This window comes from Corvus hawaiiensis, chromosome 19 (assembly GCF_020740725.1).
Source record: "Corvus hawaiiensis isolate bCorHaw1 chromosome 19, bCorHaw1.pri.cur, whole genome shotgun sequence".
NCBI lineage: Eukaryota > Metazoa > Chordata > Aves > Passeriformes > Corvidae > Corvus > Corvus hawaiiensis.
In genome coordinates, this window is record NC_063231.1 from 11,635,662 (window position 1) to 11,661,014 (window position 25,353).

The following is a 25,353-nucleotide window of genomic DNA, read 5'->3' on the forward strand; positions in this document are numbered from 1 at the left end:
CTTGGTTACAACTTCGAGTTCCTTGCCTGTTTTCCAGGATTTTAGGACTTCCAGAGCCTTACCTGCAGCTTGTTCGCCTTCTCCGCCAGCTCCACCCTCAGCCTCTCCCCTTCTGACACCTTTGCAGTCAGCTCCTGCACCTGAGCATCGAGTTTCTTCCTCTTGTGCTCAGACTCTGCCTTGACCTGTTGCAGCACCTTCACCTCGCACGCCAGCTCCTTGTTGTCAGACTCTAAGCCTTGCTTGTTCTTTTCAAGGTTTGCCTTGAACTAGGAAAGACAAAGGGGAAGAAATTCAACACTTTGTTAAAAGGTGAATATTTCCTGCTCCAAGTGGTTCTGCAGATCAGGTTTCCATGTTCAGACTGAAGCCAAGTGCTCAGCAAGACGTGAGCAGGGAGTGTTGGAAGTGCTGCTGAGTGACGTTGTGTGTGTGTCAGGTGAAGACTGAGTGAATTCAGGGGGCTCCTCTCCCAGCCAGAACAGGTAACAGTGAGGACCAGGACAGGCAGGATCTGGGATGGCAGCACTGGAAATGACTGTTTTGGTAGCACTGCAAGGAGGAAGGAATGTGCCCATTAACAGATCAGCATGGCTCATCTCACAGAAATAAAAGGGAAGGTATGAACCAAAGCTGCCCTGATTTGAGTAGGCAGAGCAGCCTGGAAGTGCAGAACAAAGCAATTCTCAGCACTGCAGTGACATTTGTCAAAAGCCTTTTTAAAAAGCAGTAATTGGCATAAGGGATGTTTCAGTGTCATCTTGCTGTATCACCAGGGCTGACACCGTCTTGTCACAGGAGCTTTGTTTCAGATTGCAGGGTATTTTTCCATCTTTTCATGCTCTTATTGAGAATATTTATTGAACAAGGAGCACAAGACATGCAGAAGATTTTTAGGGGAATAAAGCCAGTAAAAAACAGTCTAACTATATTTCTCACTTAATTAAAAATACTAAGAAATCTTGTGAAGCATTCCCTACATAAAAACATCCCTACAGGATATGAGTAGTCCACACACACATTTGTCATGACCCCAACTCTAATTTCAAGACCTAGAGACTTCTTCTTTTGGCAGTGTTGGAATAATCCTCCTTCAGAACAAGAACAGGAGCCACATGATGCACCTGTGCCTCCTGCTGCCTGCTCTGGTGCTGGTGGCCAGAGCACACAGCTCAGATGTGCTGCTGAATAGCTGCAGTATCGTCAGACCAGCAGGATAAATCTCAGCTGCAATTGTGATGCACTTTTAGAGGACAGCTTAGCTCTGTGACCATGGAAAACCTTAGCTCAGCTGCCATGGAAGGAACCAGGCCACCTATGGTACTTATAAAAACTCCTGAAGCAGAAAGTTCATTTTCTCCTCACCCTTTTGGCCTGTTCAAGCTGTTCAGAGAGCTCCTCCAGGGCAGTAGCATGCCTCTGCCTGATCTCCTGGATCTGGGCTTCATGGTTTTTTGTCTCCTCTTCAATTGCTTTCTTCAGTTCAGCCACCTCCTGCTCTCGCTTTGTCCTGGAGGAAGGGTCATCAAAAAATCAACATTTCAGCCTTTGTAAATCAAAGATGAATTTCAATGGTGCTTTCTTACACAGACCATGATCCTACCTCAGCTCTTGCTGGGCTGCAGTGGTATCCAAAGTATCTTCCAGTTCAGTTTTTAAAGCCTCCAACTCTTCACTCAAATCCCTTTTCTGCTTTTCTGCCTTGTTCCGTGACGCCTTCTCAGACTCCAGGTCCTCCTGGAGCTCTGCAATCTGAGCCTGCAGCTCCCTGATCACCTTCAGTGCATTGTTCTTCTGAACTGCTTCTTCATCCCCTCTGTCAAACAGAGGCACCACAGTTAATGGGATTTCACCTCCTCTCATAACTATCTGCCTCAATTACCTACAAAAATATCTTAACTTTTCCACTAGAATAAAATAAACCTAAAAAATTATAGAATGGTTGGGTTGGAAGGGACCTTAAACATCATCAAATTCCCACCCTGTGCCATGGGCAGGGACATCTTCCACTATCCCAGGTTACTCCAAGCCCCATCCAGCCTGGCCTTGGACACTGCCAGGGATAGATAACAGATACTACAGATAAAAGCCCACAGTTACTCTCAAGACCCCACCAAGGCTCACTATCAGAATGATCAAGCTTTAGTTTACAGTCAAGTATTCTGATTTTGTAGATCTCAACAGTGCCCAGAAATGTTCCATCTGTAGAATTTCCTCTTCCTGCAAAATTATACTTAAAAAATACAGATGATTTCAGCATAACATGGGACTGCAGGAGTATCACACAGACCCAGATAAAGTCTGTCCTGCCCAGCACTTTGTTAAAACCCACTGAGAAATACACATTCTTCCCTCCTGAGGCTGAATTTTGGGAGATTAAAAAAGCTTCCAGAGCCCAAACGCTATGACACCACGTGAAACTTCTTTTTGCAGGTTTGCAAGGATGCTGAAGGATCACTGAATTCCTTTAAATTTGCCATGTCTGTGCACAGCACAGGGGTCCAGAGCTGCTCCAGAGCTCTGCTATTCCAGCGTTCCCAGCTCTGATTGCAGCCAGGTGAGATTCAGTTTGGGGGAGCAGGTTTGTCCCACACTGACCTGGCCAGGGCAGCCTGCAGCTCCTCCTCTTTCTTGGCCAGCTGGATCTTCAGCTCCTCAATCTGGGCTTGCAGCTCAGCTATTTGGTCCTGCAGGTCTGTTGTCTCCCCATCCAGTTTTCTTTTAGCTTTTTCTAACTCTTGACGGGTCTTCTCCTCCTTTTTTAGGCGTTCTAAAGGAAGCAAAGAATTGAATTCATGTGGAATTGTTTCTCTTGTCACCCTCAGGGGGTTTGGGGTGGCAGGAGGGTGGGAAGTTTAATTTATGCTGCCTCAATTCTTTCTCCAGTCTGAAGAAAAATGAAATAGCAAGGGAGAACTGCATGATTTAGTCAGAAAGTCAGGGGAAAGTCTGTGACAACTGTGAATTGTTTGAGATGAGGCAACAGAAACATCTTGGTGGAAAATAAGGAGTGGGATCTAACAGACCAGCTTGAGCTGTTAGGCCAGACAATCCCAGAAATCAACACTCAAAAAGAAGATAAACTATGGACTGGAACAAATGCTGGCTTGCCTGGCTTTGGAAGGGCTAGGCCAGACTCAAAAAGGTCTACTGGAAAACAGCACAGCTTAAAGAGAACTTGAACAAACCATTTTTGCAAGTATCTGTGCTGTTTAATCACATCCCACCAATACTGAGCAAAACTCTGCAACCCTGAGAGCTTCCTCCCAGTGACTGACCTGTGTAGCCAGGATACTCCTGCCCTAAGGAATTCTTTGGGACAACCATCCCATTGCACTGCCACAGCAATCAAACATGTCCTTGACTCTGGTGGCACAGTCAGACAGACCCTGGCTGTGCTGCCCACATCCACTGCTGAGCAGGGGTGGAACAGAGCTCAGCCACAGAAGGTTTTGCTGAGCAGAACAATTTTAAAGGCACTGGCATATATTTAGGATTCCATGTGATAACAGGAGTTATTACCCTTGTTCAATACTTTGTGGGCCCTCAGTGCAGAGATTTCCCTCTCACCCTTCCTAAGCCTCCTCCTGGACCAGGATCTTCAACATGGAAAGGGAGCCATGGTCAAGAATCACCTCAGAGCCACCCTGGGCTATCTGGGATTTTCCAGACAACTCAAAGCAACACAGCTTTTCTCTCAACAGTTTCACATTCCCAAAGAACTGTACTCTTCCCTCTGTTTTTACATTAAGTTCCTGGTGAGTGACAGTTAGAGCAGTGTCACAAGACCCAGTTTTGTAACTGAGAAAGTTCACAGCAAACTGAATTAATTTTTTTTCCCCAAATATCAGTGCCTAGCAGTGCCAAGACTCTAGCAGAGAGACCTTAATGGCTTCTTGAATCATCTCCAAGAGCAAATATCATTTTACTCTGCTTTCCTAGCCCAGAAATTGCATGCCTTAAATATAAGCTTTAATTTCCACTTCTAAGGTCATCAGTCTCGGAATGGCTCTGTAACCAAACACATCTGTCAAGTTCCTAGTCCTGATTTAAGCACAGAGCAGCTCCAGCATTATTTTCCAGTGAGTAAAGCTTACTTAGACCCATCTTAAGGCCTCTGAATGCAACTGTTAAAGACAAGGTTCATCAATCACTGCTACCCCTGTTAGTTCAACACCTTCCTATACAGATAAGGTAAAACTTTGATATTTTTCCAGAAGCACATCAGCCTTAAAGTATGTAGCAAGACAGGCTACAACACACCAAGTGCAAGAACTATTCCCAAATTAGGGCACAGAGAGCAACTTTGTCTTATTCTTTTGCAACTTTGACTTGGCAGCTCATTAATGTTGCACAGTATCTACAGTAATTAAAAAAAACCAACATAAAACCAAGAGAGGTTGCATATGGGGCAGGTTCAGCTAGTGACAACACTGGCAGAACAATCAGAAATAAATGGAACCATTTGAGATGGAATCACAGAATGGTTTGGGTTGGAAGGGACCTTAAAGCTCATCTCATTCCAACCCCCTGCCTTGGGCAGGGACACCTCCCACCATACCAGGCTGCTCATTAAAAATAAAGCACTGTAAAATAAAGTATGTCTATAAATATAAGGCAGATAAAACATTAAGAAAAGCAAAATAATTGAGATTTGCTTGTTAAAAAACAATCCCGGAAGCCTGAAGAGTGCCTGCTGCCATTCCTACAGGAATGCATTGCTCTGGTGTAAGAGAAGAGTGGGAGCAACTTCCCAGGAGCCAGGATGCTTTCCCCTGATGCTAATGGATACAGGCAACAGCAGGAATTTCTGAGTGTGTCTGTAAAGGAGTCAGGTTTTCATTTTTGAGAATCTGTTAAGTTCAGCAGGAGAGAGACTGAGCAGCCAGATGCAACAAGTCTTGCAAGAGACACAAATTTCCTTCAGGAATTGGCTGAAATAGCAGCTATTGAGTATCTGCAGCTCAGGTTACACTTCACAGGCTGAGCAGACACTGCATTCCCTGTCCCAAGTGATCCATTCCCTCCTGGCACCATGTCCAAGCTGTTCCCAGGCCATTCCAGGCAGAACAAACCTTCCAAATCAGTGATCATCATTTCCTGCTTGTTCTTCAGTTTGGCCAAGTTCTTGGCTTTTTCTTCTTCTTCAGCCAGCTGAGAAGAGCATTCAGCAATCCGATCCTCCATCAGCTTCTTTTCCTGGGGAGGAGGAAGAAACAAAAAATAGTTTCTTAAACTCAACCTGAAGAGTCCCAAAGCAATGCAAATAAAGGAATGTACAAAACCCACTGGGGGTAGCACAGAGCACATTTCAAGTGACTGTCAGTATTAAGGATCAACTGGAATTGTGGGGAAACATGAACATTTATTTTCCAAGAGAGACCTGGAAGTCAGCACACAGGAGGCCTGGCTTTAGGGCAGCATTAGAAAACTGTTTGCAAAGAACAATGGCAGCTACAAAGAGTTCCTCCAGGTCTAAGATTTGGGAGAGTCATGAAGGGAAAGTGCATGACAAACTCCCTCTGGGAAGTCAGGCCAAACTCCTCTGCAGCGTCTCAGCCTTGCCCTGTTCACAGCCCTCAAGTGTCCAGGTGCAAAGGTCACAGATCCTGTGCCAGCAGCTTTGAGAGCTGTCCCTTGGCACCTCCACACTGCTCTCACCTTCAGAAATTTGGAATTTTGGTCCTCCAGCAGTAGGATCTCCTCCTCCATCTTCTTGATCTTTGCTTCAGCTGTCACTTTCTCAAGCTGCAGCTTCTGCCGAGCTCCCTCCTCCTCATCAAGCTGCTCCTCCAGGTCCTGGGAAGAGACACAACTGCATCTGTGCATCTTCCAGGTTATCCATGTGGTAACATTTATTTTTTTTAATTTAGTGACAGAGATGTGTTATTGTGAAAAGCCTCTTACCCTAACACACACTAAACCCACATTTCCTTGTTGGATCCATTTACAGGATCAATGATCTGGTAAGAAAATTAAGGGCCATGGGATACACATGGAATTTTTGATGCTCTGAATTCCAGCTTTGGGTGAAATGTGCTGTCTAGGAAACACCCACTCACTTCCACAGTCTTTCACCTTCCTAATTCCAACTATAAAATAAAAAATCTGTCATCAATGACAACCAAATCAGATCAGGCTTTTTATGTCAGAGACTTCCCAGCACACTGCACCTGAACAGGGCACCTGGTGGGAAAATGCCAGGATGTGGGAAGAGATTCCAAAGGAAACTGCTCTTCTTGTTTCAAAGTCACAGCTGAGACAGTTCAGTTATTGGCACAAAGAGGTAAAAAGCAATAATGCACTGTGCTTCTGAGGGTCATTTGTGGGTTTAAATATCATTCATTTAAATATGATTAATGGACATCTATGAAAAGGCATCAAGAGCTGTGGGAAGTGGAGTTTATTTCCTCTTCAACTACTTTTAATATTTTGAAAGACAGCTAAGTTCTCAGCTACTCCCTTTTTCAGGGACACCATTTTTTAAAAGGAAGCATCTAAATAATCTGATTTTCAAAAAAACCTCAACCAAGTAACTTGGAGGAAATGACACTGTCTTAGTAAAGTGAAATGAGGAATATTCTTCATGATGTTCACTGGAACTCAGTCAAAAACCAACATTTCTGCCACAAGTGACACCATCCCATCAGCCTGCAAGCCCCATGCAGTCATTCCTGGCTCCTGCCCTCTCAGCAGCACTTTGCTGCCTTTAATTATCTCTCAGCACACACTGACAGGGCATCCTGACTTTCTGTCCTCACCCTCACCTGCCTGGAGACCACACAAAGCTCATCACACTGAACACAGGGAGAGAAGAGAAAAAAATTCATCTTATTCCACTCAGGAGCCAAATTCCTCTGTCCTGCAGAGATGCTGAGGGAGCTTCCCCATCCCCCTTTTCCATCTCCAGTCACTGAGAACCATACCTGGATATGGCCCTGCATTTTCTTCTTCTCATTCTGCAATATTTGGTTTCTTTCCTCCTCCTCCTCGACCCTGGACTCCAAATCATGGAGAATTTCTTCCAGCTCTTGCTTTTTGGCAGCCAAGCGAGCCCTCATCTCCTCAGCCTCTGCAAAGAGCTCTGTCTCAGCCTGGAGCTGCTCTGCAAGGATGTTCTTCTCCTCCAGTACCTGCAAATACAAAAGGCAGCAAAGCTTGAAAAATGACACTCCAGAGTCTCTCGTGAGAGATCACACCTGTGGCAGCTACAGAGGTACTTAAAGGCCAAGTTCTGCTCCAATTCCTGACTCCCTGGTCAACATCCCAACCCAAAGACTTTCAGAAGAGGCTTTAGCAGCAGCTTTGGCTCCAGCACCATTTCCTGGACTGCTCCCTGCACTGATCCCTGCAGAGTGGCAGAGCAATGCCATGGGCTGATCCTGGCACTTGGAGACACCAGAACTTCTGGCCAGTCCCAATCCCCAGCTCTGAGGATGCCACTTGTCCCTGGGCGTGGAGCCACTGACTGCCACTCCTGGAGTGCCCCCATCCAGCCCGTTCCTTCTCCACTGAGGGGTCCATCCATGAACTCCATGTCTCTCTGGTTTAGAGACCAGGATGTCCTGTGGGACAGTGCCAAATGCACAAGTCCAGGTAGATGACACCAAAATTGCTCTTCCCTTATCCACTAAATTTCTGCCATCACAGAAAGCCACCAAATCTGTAGAGCTGCTCCAGGTGTTTGCCCACAGCTTGCCCAGCCCAGGCACAGATGACACTGCCACTGAATTTCTCCTGGAAACCAGGAAAGGCCACCAAAGAAGGTTCAGTTTTGTTAACATGTTTCTGCATCCCTGGAGGAACAGCTCGTGCTGTAGCTTCCTATTCCATGCTCCAGCAGAGTGGGAACCAGCTCACCTGATTCTCTTTTGCTCCCCAGCTTGGCTCCCTCACACAGGACAGAGCACAGTTCATGTCCCCCATATCAAAAGCTGATCCTGCACACAAACCTGTTGATGCTTCCTTTCCATTTCCTCAAGTTCTGCTTCCACTTTTGTTTGTTTTTCTTTCACCTTCATCAGCTCCTCATCCTTGGCTTGAAGTTCTTCTTCCTGACGAGTGACCTGAAGAAGAGGCTTCACCTGCAAAGGTTTGAAATGAAAGACTGAGACCCTGCACTCATCTATTTATAGGTGAATAAAACAGAACAGAACAGAACAGAACAGGAGGAACCTTGGTGAAGACTCTCCACCACTGCCAGTGCCTCAGCTTCAGATACGCAGCACAATTCCTCTGCAGGATTTTCAGTGCACTCAGCTGCTGCTGCTTCTTTGCAAAGGCCCTGAACACAGAGTAAAAAAAGTTTGTGTTAAATACAGCTGACCATCATTTAATTTTTAGGTTACCCAACCCTACAACACTTGCAGACCATAAATAGGCTTATTTATAAGTTTCAGTAACCACACTGAATTTATGAGCTCTTGCTCCTACAGTCAGAGCAAGAGCTGGATTCACCATTTCCAATAATTAAAAATGCTGTTTGTTCTTACTCTCAACAGGTTTTTTTCTTAAAAAGACAAAATCAGAATGAATTAGCTACTTTAATTTTTAGAAAGCAGCTTTCCAGAGTACTTCCAGGAACCTCCAGTGGGACACAAAGGAATGTGCAGGCACTGGAAAGGGCTGTGTGTGCCACAAAGCCAAGAGTGAGAAAAGCAGATATCGTTAAGGAATGAAGGTACAAATTCTTCCCAGGCAAAAATCCACTTAATACCGAGGATACAACTACAGCTCCTCAGGCAACATACTCAGAAAACCTCTCCTGAAATGGAAGTTTTAATGCACAGCTCCCTATCAGGGAGGTTTTAGAGACCCAAAGGGAGATCCAGTCCCAGGAGCACACTCACTTCCTGGCCAGGTATCCCCTGCACACTGCCTGGAAGAAGATGATGATGTCCGTGATCTTCAGATCCCGCTCTTCTTCCAAGTGAGCCAGGACTCCAGCTCGGAAGAAGATTTTGCTCTGTCCAATTCTGTACAAGTTGGGGTCCAGCTCTAAGGCTCTGATCTAAACAGACAGGCAAGGATGTTGTTGTTACACCAAGAAAAGGACCATTTTGGGGAATTCTTCAATGTTTTGACAATATTTAGCTATGAACACTTACCATACGCTCACAGGCCTGCTTACCATCCATGAAACCTTTGGGAATTGCATTGGGAGTGAGGATCTCATACCTTTAAGGCAAATGAAAAAAACAAAAGATTACATTCAACAACAAGCAATGTGATTTATAGCATAAATTTATAGCATAAACTGTAGTGACCAAGTGCACAGTTAGGGAATTTCTCCAGCAAGTTTTTCCAGCAGCCAATTTGGGATTGTTTCCCCTTCCCTACTGTCTTTAGAATAAACTGCAGTAGTTAAACACTTGAAGTTCAAGGCCTCACACAGAGGTTTTGATTTGCTTCAAGTTGGGTTGGAGGAGAAGGGAGGAGTGTGGGGTCTTCAATTACTTAACAAGGAACTCTAGCTCCTAAGAACTTCAAAGCCTGTTCCTGCTGTTACCTCTGCCTGAATTCCTGGAACACTATCCTGTTTGGGAATCCTTGCCGACAGATCCTGATTCCTTCCAAAACCCCGTTGCACCGGAGCTGATCTAGAACCAGATGTGGGTCCAGTTTTCCAGCCTGGACAAAACAAAACAAGGATGGTTTTAATTTGTATTCGTGGAAAACTGTACTTTCAGCTTTTCAGGCTACTCTCCTAAGCCAACTGTGTGAATCAGGGGACGTGCAGGGAATTCTGAGAGGATGCTGCTCAGCGTGACAACCAAACCGTGATCGGAAAAGGAAGGCCCAGACAGGATGCAGGACTTAGTGCAGGTGAAAAGTAATAAAAAGCAAGAATGAGGAGTGGCCTGCAGCCCATACCCTCTTCTCGTGGTTGGGGATGATGCAGCGCACGAAGTTGGGGTTGGTGTTGCGGAGCGTGGCCATCAGCTTGGTGAGGGACTCCTTGTAGAGCTGCCCCACGGTGCGGAACATCCCCTTCTTGGTCTTGTAGGCAGAGCCAAAGGCCGTCTCCGTGATGCCGGTGACCTGGTCCAGCCCCACGATGCGATCCACTGGCAAGGACAAGAGGGAAGGGCTGAGTGGCCCCCGGGCTTGGCTGGGCTGGCTTTGCAGGAGGAGCAGCAGCGGAAGCTTGGCGGGACAAGGCAGCCGCAGCAGGACCGGGGACACTGTGCACAAGCTTGGGGACCAAAAGCCACAAACTTATCCAGCACGAGAGTGTAGCTTCAGGAGGTACAGACTGAAATATCCAGCTCTTTACTTGCAGTTCTACATGACCAGGAAAGCTGCTTTCTGTATTTAAGTCAACTTTATATGGAGAGAGAATTCCCAGCTTCCAGGCAGCTTTTCTACCTGAGTTCTTACAATGCACAATATCTGGGCTGAACATTTGCAGTTACACATCTGTGCATATGTGCTTAAAATGAAGGGTCACTTATGACAATGAGATAGATTAAACCTGAGTTTAATTCATGTTTTAATAGAAATTTACAGAATAGTTGGAAATAGGGTTATTTCAGTGACAAGAGGGGAAGAAGTGTCTGCCAGACTTCTGCTCAGCTGCTATTCGGAAGAGTTCTTCCCATTTTTAAATACACCTGCAAACACCTCCCTACCCAAAAGACAAATTTCAAACCAGGAAAACTCCACACTAAAGCACTTCAAAGCTGCCATAAAGCACCACAAGAGAGCTTTTTCTTTGATTTTATTGAGCATTTTGGGTAAGGACCTCAAGGGTTTGTTTTTCAGAAGCACAATTAGAAATGTGACTGCCGTCATTAAAACCTTGAAGGTGATTCCATGTGCACGTCAAGAATTATGCAAACAGTTCACTAAAAAATACACAGGTGGCTTAACACCTCAATAATTACAGCTGGTGCTTCTTAGGACTGAGCAAATCCCAGCATTTGTGGGTTCCCCATGAAATCCAAGCTGGCCAGCCAGAAACAAGCAGCTATTTGTAGGCTACAGCTTTGATTGTCATATTATCTTCAAATTCATTTAAACCAAAGCAGAGGGAATTATGCTTTGCTATCAGAACAAGTAAGTGACACTATTTAACTTCTTCCTAATATTCAACTGGCCAAAGGGCTATTAAAAATAAAGAAAAGGAAAATTAAAAGCAGAAAAACACAGGGCAGCAAGTTTGAATAATCAGTTGTAAGTCTTGAATGTAGAGCAGAGCCCAGATCCTCCACAGGGTTTTGAACACAAGAATTAAACTTATTGGAGAAATAAGTCGGTGGCAAGGTGTTTATAAGATCATATCCCAAATATTTCTTTTGAAGCAGAATTCTGTCCCAAATCAGACATGGGATAGAGATTACAGGGAATCAGTTTATAGAGGATGAAATGATTGTGAATATCAGAAACCTGCAGCCACCAGGCCTCACTAAGGGCTGCAACCACTCAGGTTTTTTTCCACCGTGTACTTTCTACAATTTGGCAAACAGATCTGATCTGGCCCAGTTTTGTTTTGCTCCCCTCTGTGCTCCAGCTCTAAGAGGGTGATTTATACTTCAAACAGGATTATTGGAGTTAAATGTAAGCTCTGCCTCTAGGTTTAAAGCAAATGTGGAACTGCATGACTGGACCACCACCCCCTGCTGAAGCCCCTGGAACAAAGCTCTCCAGGGATTCCTTTAGGAACACCACTGGTTTCCTCAGGGATGGGATGTATCAGGAGCAGTGAAAGATAAACCCAAAATCTGAAGGCACAACCTTCACATCCATGTGTTTCTAAACTTGGGAAGAGGAATCCAAAAAGGCTGAGGAGGTTGAATTAAATATCTAAAATGTCCTCAAAGACATTCCAAGTGCATTTCTTGATTTCTCAATACCTCAAAAAACATCTGCAGCTTATATACAAAGGGGAATATTAAAATTAAGATGTTTTTAAATAAAAGAACAATTCCAACAAGGCTGGAAGGAGTTTATTTCACTTTCTACCCCTACTAAAACTGCAGCACTCATCCTGATACTTCAAAACATTCTTGAGCTCTCCTCCCAAAAGGACACAGCCACGTCCTAAAACATCCCAGAGTTTTGTCAATGTTGGACTGCAGAAAGAAGCTTGATAGTGTTACAAAGCTTTTGCATTCTCTCAAATGCTTGGAGCTACCAGAATTGTCACTTAGAGGCAATTCTACATCTCCTCATGGAACTAGGAAGCAACAAACCTTTTCATCTGCAATGCATAACTGGAGATGCTTTGTGTGTGTGCAGCAGCAGCTGGACAGGAAGGCACTGGGGGCCCCACGGGGGCTGGGGGGTTTTACCTAAATTCAGCATGAAATGAGAAGTTCATGCAAGCCTACGAGCAAAAATGGTTCTCCTGGAGGTACAACAGCCCTGCCTTTAGTAGGCCTACTGTTTTATATCCATTCACCTGGTGGCTCATGAAGACCAGAAATATTGTCATAGAAACAGGCTCTCTGAATATTCTGAATCTCTAAGGCAGAGAAACAGCAGAAACAGAAAGACAGAAGAGCAGATACACAAGACACTTGAGTTAGTAAAAACAACAGGTTCATCAATTGCAAACACACTTCACTGTGCTACAAAAGCAGTCAGGCCACAACATATTCCATGCACATTTCAATTGTCTGTGGGAGCAGGGTTTGGACCAAAACACAATTCTCTGTGTGTGTCCTCCAAGGGAAAGGAGCAGATCCCCAACCAAAAAGTTCTGTACAGACTCATTAAAGCTGCTCTTTGTGGCTGCTCCAAGAGGGAAACTCAGCATTAACCATCTACATCACAAGCTTCATTTGCTCCTCAAGTAACAAACCACAGGGTTTATATCCTGTGACACGTAAATACACTCTAATCAATACACTGTGATGTTAAACCAGGATAGAAAAGTCCCTGCTAAGTATTTATGTGGCTGTTTCTGCTTCTTGGAGTCAGTTGGTAAAAGTGCTGATAAATACATGCAGGTGATGTGCAGGTAAGCTGGCTGAGCAGCAGGGTACAGTTCAAACAGGACTGGATTTTAATATGCAATATCCCAGCAGTGCTATTAATGAAATTAATTTTAGGAGATGTGGATTTCCAGGGTACCACCCACCACTGCACAGGAAAGAACTGTGCTGGTGCTCACAGGAGACAATGTTTTACCAACAGCAAGAACCACTACAGCTGGTCACACTCAGGACTCCACTGCAGCAAGTCCCAACCCAGAGTTTTGGACAAGATTCTACATTAAACTGGACACAGAGTAGCAAGTAGTAAGTGAAGATCAGTGCCAGTAATGAACATGAGAAGCAGCTACTCAGAAATGGTACATGTGCAAGGGACCAGAGGTGCAACTCGGCTTCCCTGGTGGACTTTGGGCACTAAATAAAGAGAGAGAACGCTGTCGGTGTTTACAGTGGAGAACTGGAGGGTGAGGAGGGAACCGGCATAAAAAGAACCCCAAACAACTCATCCAGCAAGGTGAAATCCCCAACAGTCTGTGCTCAGAGATCTCTTACCATCCTTCCAAAGCTCAGCCACGAATTTGTCCGAGGACTGGTGCAGGAGTGTGGCCACGTTGTCATTCAGAGGGTCCATGTTCTTCATCAGCCACTCATCTGCCTTGTAGTCCACCTGCAGAGCAGCCAAGGGGCACAGGCTCAGAGGAGAACCAGCTTTAGGTCTTTATTTACCAGCATCAAACTACAGTGGTGCTTTCCTCTTTCTGTCAATGCTCACAATCACAAAATCACAAAGGTTGGAGAAGACCTCCAAGCCCAGAGTCCAACCCTGCCTGTCCTTACCAAGCCTGGGTGTTCAGAGTTTGCTTGCTGAGCCTCCTTAGAACACTTCAAAGTTACCACAGAAGTTTGTTATGCTTTTGAAAGAGTAAATGGGAGTTTTCTTTAACATTCAGCAACCTGACTTCTTGCTTACTGACAGCTGGGTGTTCACTTGCTGCCCAGTTTATTGCCAAAATAAGGCTTCACTGGGAAGATGTAAAACCAGCTCTAGGACAGATACCAATTACTTGATCTAAATTACTGGAGAGTAAATTAAGGATGTGCTGCAGCATGATTTTTTTTTTTAAATTTCTCTACAGTATTTACATTTAAACAGTTGGTTCTATAAAGAAAACAAAGCTCTTATCTGCAAAGAGCCAACCCAGTGGTTTCCAAATAAACCCCAGCCCAGCAGCTAAAAACTCACTGATACCAACCTGGGTTTCATCCCAACCCAGGGAGCCCTAAAATTCCCCAAGTCCAGCTAAATCTCTGTGTAGATTTGCATGGCTCTGCTTCAACCAAGGCAAAAGTCGTGTCTTTTTGCACCCAGGCTTTGGAAGGAAAGCAGAGGACTTGCCCCAAACCAACCTTTCCACACAAGAATTTAATGTTTAACCCTTACCTTCCCTGCATAGTGAATAATGCAGAAGTCTGCTTTGTCCTTTAGCTGTCTTGGCTTTTGGAACTTGGAATGAGTTCCTTGCTCTTGGACCAGTTTTTCCACAAATGTCTTGTCAGTAGCTTTAGGGAACCAGCATTCTTCATCCAGCAATGCCAACACACCAGGAGGATTTGCCTGAAATGCAGCTGGATTTAATCTGTGTTCGTGGCTTATATACATACATATATATTTTAAAGTTTAGTATTTCCAACACACCACTGAAGATCACAACAATCATCCAAACTGATTCAAACCTCATTTCAGTTAAAACCAGCTGTGGGGGAGTCCAGGTCGAGAGGGATGTTATGGCTGGTTCAAACAAACTCATTCCAATGTCTGTGGAGACACCACTGAGCTGGTGGTGCTGACCAGAGCCTTGCTTTGTAAGGGTTTATACCCAAAAGGTTCTGAGGGAATGCAAAGTTCACACATCTGGAGAGAGATGTTTCAATGTGCCTGGCATCCCATTTACAGAACAATTGTGGGGGTACTGAGGTTTGCTTTTATATTAATAAATAACTTGAGATATTTTTGGCTGTTCGCCTAAACGTGCACGTTGAGGAGCCACACTTGTCCCCTGAGGCTTTTGGGAGGAGATTTTACCTTCCTTGGAGGCAGAACTTTCTAAGTTCCACACACAAAGTGCAGACCTTTGATAGCTGAAACAAGATTTCCCTTTTCTCAAGAAAAACAGGAATGCAGCTTTTCTGCTGGTCAGGATGCAGAGCAGCACTGGGAGCTCACCCGCAGCCCAGGACACACACACAGACAAAGGCAGGGAGGAGTAACTGCAACAGCCCAGGTTTAATTTTAAAGGTCACAGGTTCTGAGATGGAAAGAACGAACTTTCAACAGTCTCTGTTCTCCCCATCTGCTCCTCCTGCTCTTTAAAGCCTCTTCAGCTTCCATAAATTGAGCAGCCAGAGGAGGATGTTAAAACCACAGTGACTAAAACCACTTTTAAGATCCTGCTTTCCTATTTGCAAGGCAGTTTTCTGAGGGAAAACTCTACTCTACAGGAAGTTTCAGGAATTTTGCTATTGATTTCAAATGAAGGAAGTTTACCACAAGTCTTGGAAAGACTTTCTACCTGAGTCCCAAAGCTCTGACACCACAATGGCGCAGTTCAGTGACAGGGACAGGATTAATGACTTCATTAGTACCAGGGAAAAACGTCTAAAAATAGCAGCTTCACATCTCGAGCTCAGTGTTTTACACTGACATAAGGGCAAAATCCCCTCTGGATAAATTTATTAACAATACACAGTATTTTAGATTTGAACTCCAGCATTACAGTTAATTCCCTTTTAATGACAGCTCCACAAGAAATGTCTCATTTGCAGGCAGCAAAAGACACACTCAGCAGTCCAAGCCCTCCTCCTCAGAGCATTATTCATGTTCAAACTTACAGGTCTTTCAATTAAGTCAATGCAAGGCTGCAGATCCAGGCCAAAATCAATGAAGTTCCACTCGATCCCCTCTCGCTGGTATTCCTCTTGCTCCAGGATAAACATGGTGTGGTTGAATAATTGCTGCAGCTTCTCATTGGTGTAGTTAATGCAGAGCTGCTCAAAGGAGTTCAGCTACAAGAATAGCATCAGTATTCAAGAATGAGTCAGTGACAAGATACCACAGATCTGGGAGTCAAAAATCTGACTTTATAAGGAAATTCTCCAAAACTCTGCAAAGTTCAAATATAACTTAAAGAAAAGTGGGAAACAATTATACAAATCTCCATTACAGAAATTATAGTAGGAACAACCACCACACGTAGAAGAAGGATTAAAGACTAAATAATGACTTTTTGGCACTGTGATTTTGGGCTGTCAAAGCTTTTGTACACCCCAAACAAACCCCTCGTGTAACCTCGGAACACGCTGCTTCCCGTGCCTCTGCAGCGTGTCCTGATCCCACAAAAACAGGGAAAAGGGAAATCTGAGCAGTGGTATTTCCAAGTACCTCGAAGATTTCAAATCCAGCAATATCCAGGATTCCAATGAAAGATGCTCCCTGACGTTTGGTCCTGTCCAAGGCTTTGTTGATGCGGTGCACGAGCCAGCGGAAGAGGCGCTCGTAGGTGGCCTTTGCCAAAGCTTCCACTGCAAAGTCCGCCTGCAAATCCAAACAGGAAAATTTATTTACCCTGGAAAAGCCATCAAAAGGACACAGACACGGCTGTTATCACAAATAACTCAGTAAAAGAAGAAGCTGGATGGAGTTAATACCAGCGAGGAATGAAAACAAGCAGTAGGAACAGTTTGGAGCTTGATCAATGTTAAGAAGAATTTCTTTCTAAACTGTTCCATAAAAGCAAAAGGTCTCCAAGTATTTGATAATGTCACAACATGAAAGGATGAAACCAGGAGGAAGTCAAGGAAAGGGAAAGGTTTCTTCTGTTCTACAAATGATTTTTACCATATAAGAACATTTCATAAAGACAGTAAAGCTTAAACAAAGCAGCACTCAATGCCAATTTTCTTTGTTAGGAGCTAATGAGGACCAGCTTCACTTGGTCTTTAAAGCACCTTTTAAACCTTACCTGTTCTTTGGTCTGGGCTTTCTGGACGTAGTCCCGGCCCACTTTGATGCGAGGGGTGAGGATGGCCCGGGTGAACTCCATGACGTTCATTCCCAGCAGGTGGCAGAGCTTCTGTGCGACTGCAAGGGACAAAGGCAGGGAGGGAGCACTGAGACCCTGCCCGGGCACCTCGGGAGCAGTTGGCACCTCAGGAGCTGCACAAGCGCCCTGGGACGGTCCCCAGCCCTCAGGGGCTCTGTCCCCGAGGCTGGCAGACTCTCCAGAGGGACACAGCTGGATGTCCTTGGGGACCACTGGATTCCACGGGAGTGCAGCTCATCAACGGCCCCCAGCTCAGGTACAAGTGCTTTGTTTGTTACTTTAAAAGGGAACACATCTCCTTTCTCATCCCCAGGAAGAAAGGACGTCACACATCCAATCCATCATCCTAAAGTCGGCTTAAAAGCTGCTTCAATCCGGGCGGCTGTGCCAGCACAAAACAGGGATCTGTCACCGTGTCCAGGGAGCTGAGGACTCCCCATCCCGGCAGTGCCCAAGGCCAGGCTGGACATTGGGGCTTGGAGCAGCCTGGGACAGTGGGAGGTGTCCCTGCCATGGCAGGGGTGGGATGGGATGATCTTTAAGGTCCCTCCCAACACAAACCATGCCGGGATTCCAAGTATTTTATACAGAATAACACCACAGGCATCAGTGCACTTTAACAGCAAGAACCCTCCTGATGCCATTCCATTATTTAAATAGTGCATTACCCACGCCAGCCCTACAGATTCCTGTTGCATCAATCCCTTTCCCTGAACACGTGGCCCAGGAGGTTGGGTGGTTATGATTCCACACTTCTAAAAATGAGAGTGACGCCAAAGGTATTTTTAGGTCCAGGGAAGTGCTGCCCTTTAGCAGGAAGCTCTCCATACCACCCAGTAAGTACTTGGCCCCTTATCTTTGTCATCTGACAGCTTCTTCTACTGTCAAAATGAAAAGAAAAAGCTGTTTTTTCAAATCAGCATTATAAAACAGATTTTCAAACCAATACATGAGAGTTTCTGCTGCATTATGGTTTTCTTTAGTGTTAAAACCACCATTATTGCCCTTTAATGTTGAGATTCTCTGTCTGGCCGTGTATTTGCTAGAAGGGTTCATGACCTGACACACAAGCAGTGAAATTAGGGGAGTGTCACAAACTGAGCACTCCTTCTGCTTGAGCTACAAACAGGAGCATTTCTGTGCTTTGAGTATAAAACCAGTGAGCAGCAGCACATCAGACAAAACTCACAGCCTCTGGGGCCAAGGAGAAAGTGCTATGAGGGTCCTTAAAACAAACAAACAAAACAAAACAAGAACTTGAAAATATTAAGTAGCCATGAGCTGGGTGCAGTGACACACTGGATACCATAAAGGAAGGAGGGTCCCCTCTCCCAGAGTACTCCAAACACCACGCTCAGCTCCTTTCATAAACCAGGAACATGGAATTTATTGTCCCAACCTTTCCAGTCAGTAATAAACTGTAGTTTAGGGGAGAATAATACCAATAAACCACAGCAGGTGTAATCCTAAGCATCCCATCTACTGAGCCCCTGGAGGAGGCTGCAGCCAAGCACTTCTGAGCTTCCTCTGAGAAACTGATCCCACTTCCACTGTTCTGTCACATCTAAGGGTAGGAGTGGGTCACACTGTCTCAGCCTGATTCATCTTGCACTCTAAAATAAGTGTAATTCATCTGAGGCTCACAGGATGGTTTGTGGTGGAAGGGACCTTAAATATCACCCAGTTCCAACCCCTGCCACGGGCAGGGGCAGCTCCTTGTTTGTTTATAGTGAGAAAGGACCATTAAAAAGATGTGACTGGAGAAAACCCTGACTGTCCTGACTCATGTTTTATTACTGCTGGAGTTTGGATAGAAAATTCCGAATTAATTATAAAGCCAAGATACTGAAAAGCTCCTATCAGAGGTGAACATGAACTTCATGAGATTGCTTTGAACTTCTGCCCTCTCAGCAGAAAGGCTCCTGCCCAATCTGGTGAGCATGAAATGATTCTCCAAGAACAGCTTCTCATCCTCCTAACCCACGAAGGCTCTGTGGCTTCCCTGCATCTCTGGTATCTGTACTTGAGACCAGGATTTGTTTATCTACATTCACCATCTATGGGGGAGAATTTGCTTCCCAAGTTCTTTGAATTGGTTCCCATCTCCACTGCCCACAGCAGCTCCTTCCCATCCATGGAGACAATACCTGGCCTGTATCACACCCAGCCTCCAAACAAGAGGAGGCACTATCAGGACACACTGATTTCTCCAGAGGATGCAAGGAAACCCCTCACAATGACACGTGACAATGCAGGCGACAAGGAAAGAGAGATCAGTTCACTCAACCTCTTCAGAAAGATGCAGTAACATAGACCATATACTCAAATTTTTAAATACAAGAGGACAAAAATACGCTTTAAATGTGATCTGAGCTGTCCATCCTTTTGGCTTTATGAGCCAGAATTTGTATCCAGTACTGTAAATACCCAGGAGTATCAATCTATTTATAGCCAGGGTTGTAGTTCAGAATTTATGTCTAAAAACCAATGGTAATGCAACTAAAATGAAGATAGCCAAGAAGCATCTCTATCTTTCCACATCCCACCTTCCACATGGACAAGGACCCAGGTGGGTTCTCTAAACCAGCAGTAAAAGCCCAGAAAATTAATCCCTCACCCATCTTTTCTCCTCACTGCAACACAAAAAGTGCCAAATGCCAAGTCAGTAACTACTGACCTTCAACCCCCACCTGGGCAGCAGCCACTGCCCTCAGAAAGGACAATTTGGGGCATTGCAAGTGACCCATGTGCTCAGCAATTTGGGACAGTTACAGAATGAGACCCAGACAAGAATCTGAGCTGTCCATGTCCATGCAGCAGGTCCTGGGAATGGTGGTTCCCACTGCTCTCCCAACTGATGTCAGTTCTCCAAACTGCCTTTCCCTGAAAGCACTGGAAAGTACTAAATAAAAACCTCAAGTATGCCTCAGCAGCTTTTTTTTTTTGGGTGGGGGAAGAAATATATCCTTCAAAATGCTGATTGCATTGCAGGCACTGATAAATTCAGTCTCAGCCACACTGCTGGGACACTCCAGAAACCAGCCTGTGCTAAATCCAGCATTCCTGTCTTCAGCCATTGCACCATGGAAGTTGTGCTTGGCTCCAGGGCTCTTATCATTGGCAACAAAACTGCTCCCAGGAACCAAAGAAAACAAACTGATTTAAGCATGAACTTCTTCCTAGGGCTTAAGTCTTTGGAGAGAGCAATAAACAAGATTACAACCAAAATACTTGTTCAAAGCTTAGCAGCAGTGCAAACAGCATAAATTCCCCTGATGGACACGTCCATTTGTCTGCAGGAGGAGATGGGAGGGGAGAGGTTCAGTAATTGCCTGTTGGTGCCATCAGCCCAGGCCTGGCCTCATTTTGGCCCAGAGCACTGCCAAGGATGCTCAGCACTGCTCTGAGCTTGTCGAGATGTGCACTGGACAAAGGGCAGGAAGAGAACTCCAGCACAAGTCAAAGGACACGGTCCAGACGTGAGCAACTCACCAGTGTTCTCTGGCATAGAGGCCTGATCTGTGTTCCTCTCCTTCTTAAAGGAAATGTTTCCAAACTGCAGCACTGAGGACACCACTTTCAGCATGGCTGTGATAACAAAAGACATGTGCATCAGTTTAATGGCAGAGGGCTCAGCTTAACTAATTTCTCTTGTGTCTCTTTCCTTCCAAATTCCAAGGAGAAACTCAGGGAGGAAATACAGTTTGTACTGAGCTTTTTGGGCAAATGGCTTGAATTCAACTCCAGTTGGAGTTAAGAAAACATTTTCTTCAGGCTGTCAAAGACACTGAAGCAACATTAAATTTGGTGACATTAAATTAGCAGAGTGTGTGTGTGTAAGAGAGAAAAGGACACTCTGAAAATTCCAGAGGCTCCAAAACTTACACAAGATCTCATCGTGTGAAAAGCCCATGATATGCATGGCTTCCATTGTCTCCTGAAAGTTATCCTTGTCTTGTTGCCCAGGGATGGGGATGTAACCATTAGATAAAAATCTGTAGTTGTTAAATCCTTCGAGCAGCAGGTCAGCTGTATTGGGGGGAAGGGGAAGAGACAGAAAAACAAGCTCAGAAATGCTGTTCACACCCACCCGTGCTCTGTTCTCACTCCATTCCCCAGCTCTGCTTTAGGAAATCAGTTCCTCAGATATGGCTACCAGCCAGGACAGCAGCTTCTGAAACCCTAAAAACACAAGTGCACCTCCCAAGCTGAGGCCAGACTCAGACTCTCTCTCTGCAGCAACCTCCATGAGCTCTTTAATGCATTAAGCCTGCCCACAGAACATTACCCAGATCTCAAATCCCCATCTGGAATATCCTAAAAGGAGGATCTCTACCGAAAGGTAACAGACTCAGAGATGGACTTAGGGATTGATGATCAGCACATCAAGGATGCTGAACACCAGCTTATCTCATACAGGAGGAGTGGATCAATTCTCTGAAGTCTGTATCTCTATCAGTTTCACTTATCACAACCTACCAGAAATTCCCAAGGAGGTGAAAAAATACCCAAACAGAGTTGAGATAACCACCCCAGCACTGCAATGGCCTGAAGAAAGCGCCACGGTTTCATTAAGTTTGGGTTAAATTTCTCTGTAGGCTGGAGGAGATCAGGCTGCCACTGCTGACCAGGGCTGGCTGTTTTCAGCTGGGAACTTTGCAGACTCAATCCAGGGATTCCCAGCCAGAGCCTGCCCAAACTGGGCTTTGGCATGGGGGAGATATTTGCTTGAAACACCAGAGTGGCTCCCCAGCACATTGATGCCACACAGGAGTTATTTCAGAGCAGAGCTACCTGGCCTCTCCCTCTTTTAAAACTCACCATTCATGACCAAAGAATAATTCAAACCCGTCCTGCCCCACTGAAATAACAAAAGCAGCACCCAACAGGTCTGCCAGCTGAGATTCCAGCTTACACTTGAGGTGCTCTCCTGCTCCAGCCAGGAGCTGATAGAAGATGTGGAACGTCCGCTCATCCTTGGCCTGACGGACAGCACGAGACTTCTCCAGCAAGTCTGGGAACACCTGGAGTCAAGGATCACCTGCAATCTTTGCTTCAAAACTTACAGAGCAAACAAGAGCTCCAGAGCAGGATATGGAATTAGTCTGAGACCAAAGAGAATTTTAGGAGTAATGTTCAGAGCAGCTGGGGCTGCCCCTGGATCCCTGGCAGCGCCCAAGGCCAGGCTGGACACTGGGGCTGGGAGCAGCCTGGGACAGTGGGAGGTGTCCCTGCCCACGGGACTGGGTGAGCTTTAAGGCCCCTTCCACTCCAAACCAGTCTGGGATTCTATGACTGGACTAGGTCCAAGATGAACTTTTAGTAAGTAAGAGGTTTCCAGCTGAGACTGGCAGAAATGCACTTTTCATCTCAGCAAACTCCTGACACTTCAGCACTGCCATCCCTTGGCTGTTGCCTGCATTTCCCTGCATTTCCCTGCTCTGTGCAGCCACCACTGTCTGCCCTGGATCAGCTGCAGTTCCAGTGAGGGCGAGCTCCCATCCTTCTCCATCACTTCTACTGAGGTCATAGCTGAACTCAGAGGTCCTTTATCATCCAAAGTGCATTTGTCATTTCTTCCAAGCATTGCATTTTTCCAAAACAATCCACACTGCCTTTAAACAGCTCCCAAATTCAATTTCTGCAGCAGGTAGTGCCATGAGCTGTAATCTTATTTAATTTTTTTATTTCTTGATATTCCATACTGTAAAGCGAATGCAGGACAGGGATTTGAAATGACACTGGCAAGGATGAGTCCCTGTGATGAAGAAAAAATTCTCCAAGAGTTAAATCCTCCTGTTTTCACAAAGCTCTGGGCAAAACAATTCATCTGGACCTTCCTAAAAGCTGCCTTCATTCCTGTGCTGTGGTGAACGAAAAAACACCACTTATCATTGCAGCATATTTTGAATAACTATAGATCTTTTCCCAGCCTTATTGGGAAATCACATTTTCTGACAATTCCAAACATTTAATGCACTTCAGGTCAAGCTGTTTAAAAACACAGGAACTAAATGGAAGCTTAACTACAGCATTGTTTATCATCAGTGTTCACTTTGTGTTGCTTACCAAGACTTCCAATTTCACCATTTTATCACCACTCCACTGCTGTTCTCCCAGAGAACAGGCTGAACACAAAATCACACAATACATTTTTAGCACAGAGAAAACAACTTCAGGGAAGGGCTTTCAGTGCCAGTATTTTTACTTGGTTTTACACTCATAAATAGAAACGAATCTTCGAGCTAAAACTGAACTGGCTTTGGTATTAATTATAATTAATTAAGTGTAATAGAAGATCTTGTGTTATTGAACCTTCATGGGTATCTAGAAGGGCTGAGCAATCAGGAGGTGGCCCAGCTCTGTCACTGGATCAGGAGCATCCCTCTCCAGGCAGGAGCTGCTCCCAGCCAAGCTCCTGGCACGACTCGAGGCTCAGCTTCTCCTTAGGAAGGCGTTGGGGGATTCTCAAAAATGTTCCCAGAGCAAGCACATTTTACATGGTTTCCCTTTTCAACACACCCTGGGTTTAAGGCCAGGCTGAAAATCCAGCAGGTTTGAGAGTGTGGAATTTGGGAGTTTAGGATTTCCAAGCAGGAGGAAGCCGCTGAATCTGAGATATTTGATCGGCTGCTTTGAAACCAAGGAAGGGATGGATGCTGTCAAAGGAATGTCCAAGTGTGGCAACCTTCCTCTGCATTCCAAAGAATTCTAGGGTTAAAAGCAAAACAAAGCAGGGAACTTGCATTTTGCAAGGATGTGGCAGGAAAAGGATACAGGTCTCAATGTTGGCCCCAACAATGTACCCAGTGACATCGAAGTTAATCCTGATGAATTTGCCCTGCAAAGAAAAGAAGATTTTTTTCATAATTGATTTTTGTTTTTTAACTAAGACAATGCTGTCTGTATCAAACATAATCCAAATGCATTCATGGATCAAGGATTTCCCAAGTTCAGATGAAACCCTTCACCTTCCCTGTGCTCAGCCATCATTCCAATGGAGCACGCTGCACACAAACACACTCCAAAGACTAAGGAACTCCTAGTCCAGATATATTTGGAATCCAGGCTTAGGAAAAACTCCTCGGAACAAGAGGCTCAATTTTCCCTGAGCAAACACTCTGGCTGAGGTGGGAAGCTGAGATTCCAAGTGTGCACATTTCTGTGGCACTTTTTGGTGCCTGAAGGGGCTTCAACTCCCGAACCTCAGGTACTGCCTGGCCCAAAAGATTTCTCCTTCCTTTTCCAAAAGGCCTCCATGGTCTCCCTTCTCCAGCAGCTGGTGAAGAAAGGAGCAGATTAAACAACAGACCCATTTCTCACACACACAGCTCAAATAAACAGCACATTTCCCACAGGTGCTCTCCATGAAGGGCAGCTCTTGGAAATAAAGCAGTTGCCAGCGGATTTTTATTCCAGTTTTATGTCACCTCAGTTCCCCCATCTGATTTGTCACTTGCCTACAAACATTCCCAACAGGACAACAGGCTCTGGTTTGGGGCTGGACCACTTTTAACATCATCCCCATATTTCCACTTTGTGCTCATGAAATTGTTTGGTATTGCCCTGGCTGCAAAAATGTGAACAACCAGTGGGAATATCCAGTCCTACACTGGGCTCTCCATCCTCACTGCATCCACCTTCCACACCCCTCTATCCACACACATCATTTTGGGACAGGTTGGAGATCAGGGAACAGACAAAGTTTGCTATCACCTGTCCAAGCACTTCTCCAGATGGTATCTGAACCCAGCCACCTACTAAAATCTTATACAGAGCCCTTTGGAAACTGCTCTTGCAGTCTGGATCCAAACCCTGCCTTATCTCCAGTCTGACTGGTGTTATCAGTTTGTTAAAGTCAATGCTTTCCTGGCAGATCCATTCAGCTCAGGACTGTACTACTGATTTTCTTCTTAAATATTCTACTCCACAACTTGCAGGGTACCTGTCTGACAGGAACAGCCCAAGATAAGCAGTATTATTTTGGGGGACCACAACAGGGCTTGGCCTGCAGGGAGCAGCTCCTGAACTCAGATTTCTGGCTACCAAGACACACAGCACCCTCAGCCCAGCCTGTTCCTACAGCATTTCTCCCTTCTGCTCAGCAACAATCCCCAAAAGCTGTATTTACACCTGGCACGAGGAATGAACTGACATTTTACTGAAACTCAGGCAGCAGAACAGATACCTGAGGCACGTCAGCCCCAGCAGGGCAACAATGGCAACAGACACCTCACCCAGAATGGGCACAGAAAGCCTGGGACTTGCCATGGCACAGGTAAAAACAAACATGAAGCATTACATCAGCTCTAGGC

At 45.3% G+C, this 25,353-nt stretch overlaps 1 protein-coding gene across 4 annotated transcripts in view; it reads right to left on the reverse strand.

The window, feature by feature from the left end:
• Positions 1 to 25,353, reverse strand: part of MYH10 (myosin heavy chain 10) — a 91,709-nt gene that overhangs the window by 12,610 nt on the left and 53,746 nt on the right. For 2 of the 4 annotated variants that reach the window (XM_048323836.1, XM_048323837.1), the window contains 23 exons: positions 23,816 to 23,879; positions 21,954 to 22,052; positions 20,924 to 21,067; positions 20,531 to 20,626; positions 16,958 to 17,076; positions 16,378 to 16,530; positions 15,828 to 16,001; positions 14,380 to 14,553; positions 13,491 to 13,605; positions 12,404 to 12,466; positions 9,874 to 10,067; positions 9,509 to 9,630; positions 9,108 to 9,177; positions 8,850 to 9,010; positions 8,176 to 8,284; positions 7,953 to 8,084; positions 6,927 to 7,133; positions 5,662 to 5,799; positions 5,076 to 5,199; positions 2,599 to 2,770; positions 1,604 to 1,816; positions 1,366 to 1,510; positions 63 to 269 (listed from right to left, as the gene is read on the reverse strand). In XM_048323836.1, the coding sequence (XP_048179793.1) occupies positions 63 to 269; positions 1,366 to 1,510; positions 1,604 to 1,816; positions 2,599 to 2,770; positions 5,076 to 5,199; positions 5,662 to 5,799; positions 6,927 to 7,133; positions 7,953 to 8,084; positions 8,176 to 8,284; positions 8,850 to 9,010; positions 9,108 to 9,177; positions 9,509 to 9,630; positions 9,874 to 10,067; positions 12,404 to 12,466; positions 13,491 to 13,605; positions 14,380 to 14,553; positions 15,828 to 16,001; positions 16,378 to 16,530; positions 16,958 to 17,076; positions 20,531 to 20,626; positions 20,924 to 21,067; positions 21,954 to 22,052; positions 23,816 to 23,879 (3,195 nt within the window). The remainder of the gene's footprint in view (positions 1 to 62; positions 270 to 1,365; positions 1,511 to 1,603; positions 1,817 to 2,598; positions 2,771 to 5,075; positions 5,200 to 5,661; positions 5,800 to 6,926; positions 7,134 to 7,952; positions 8,085 to 8,175; positions 8,285 to 8,849; positions 9,011 to 9,107; positions 9,178 to 9,508; positions 9,631 to 9,873; positions 10,068 to 12,403; positions 12,467 to 13,490; positions 13,606 to 14,379; positions 14,554 to 15,827; positions 16,002 to 16,377; positions 16,531 to 16,957; positions 17,077 to 20,530; positions 20,627 to 20,923; positions 21,068 to 21,953; positions 22,053 to 23,815; positions 23,880 to 25,353) is intronic. The other 2 variants (XM_048323840.1, XM_048323838.1) reach the window with 1 other exon arrangement.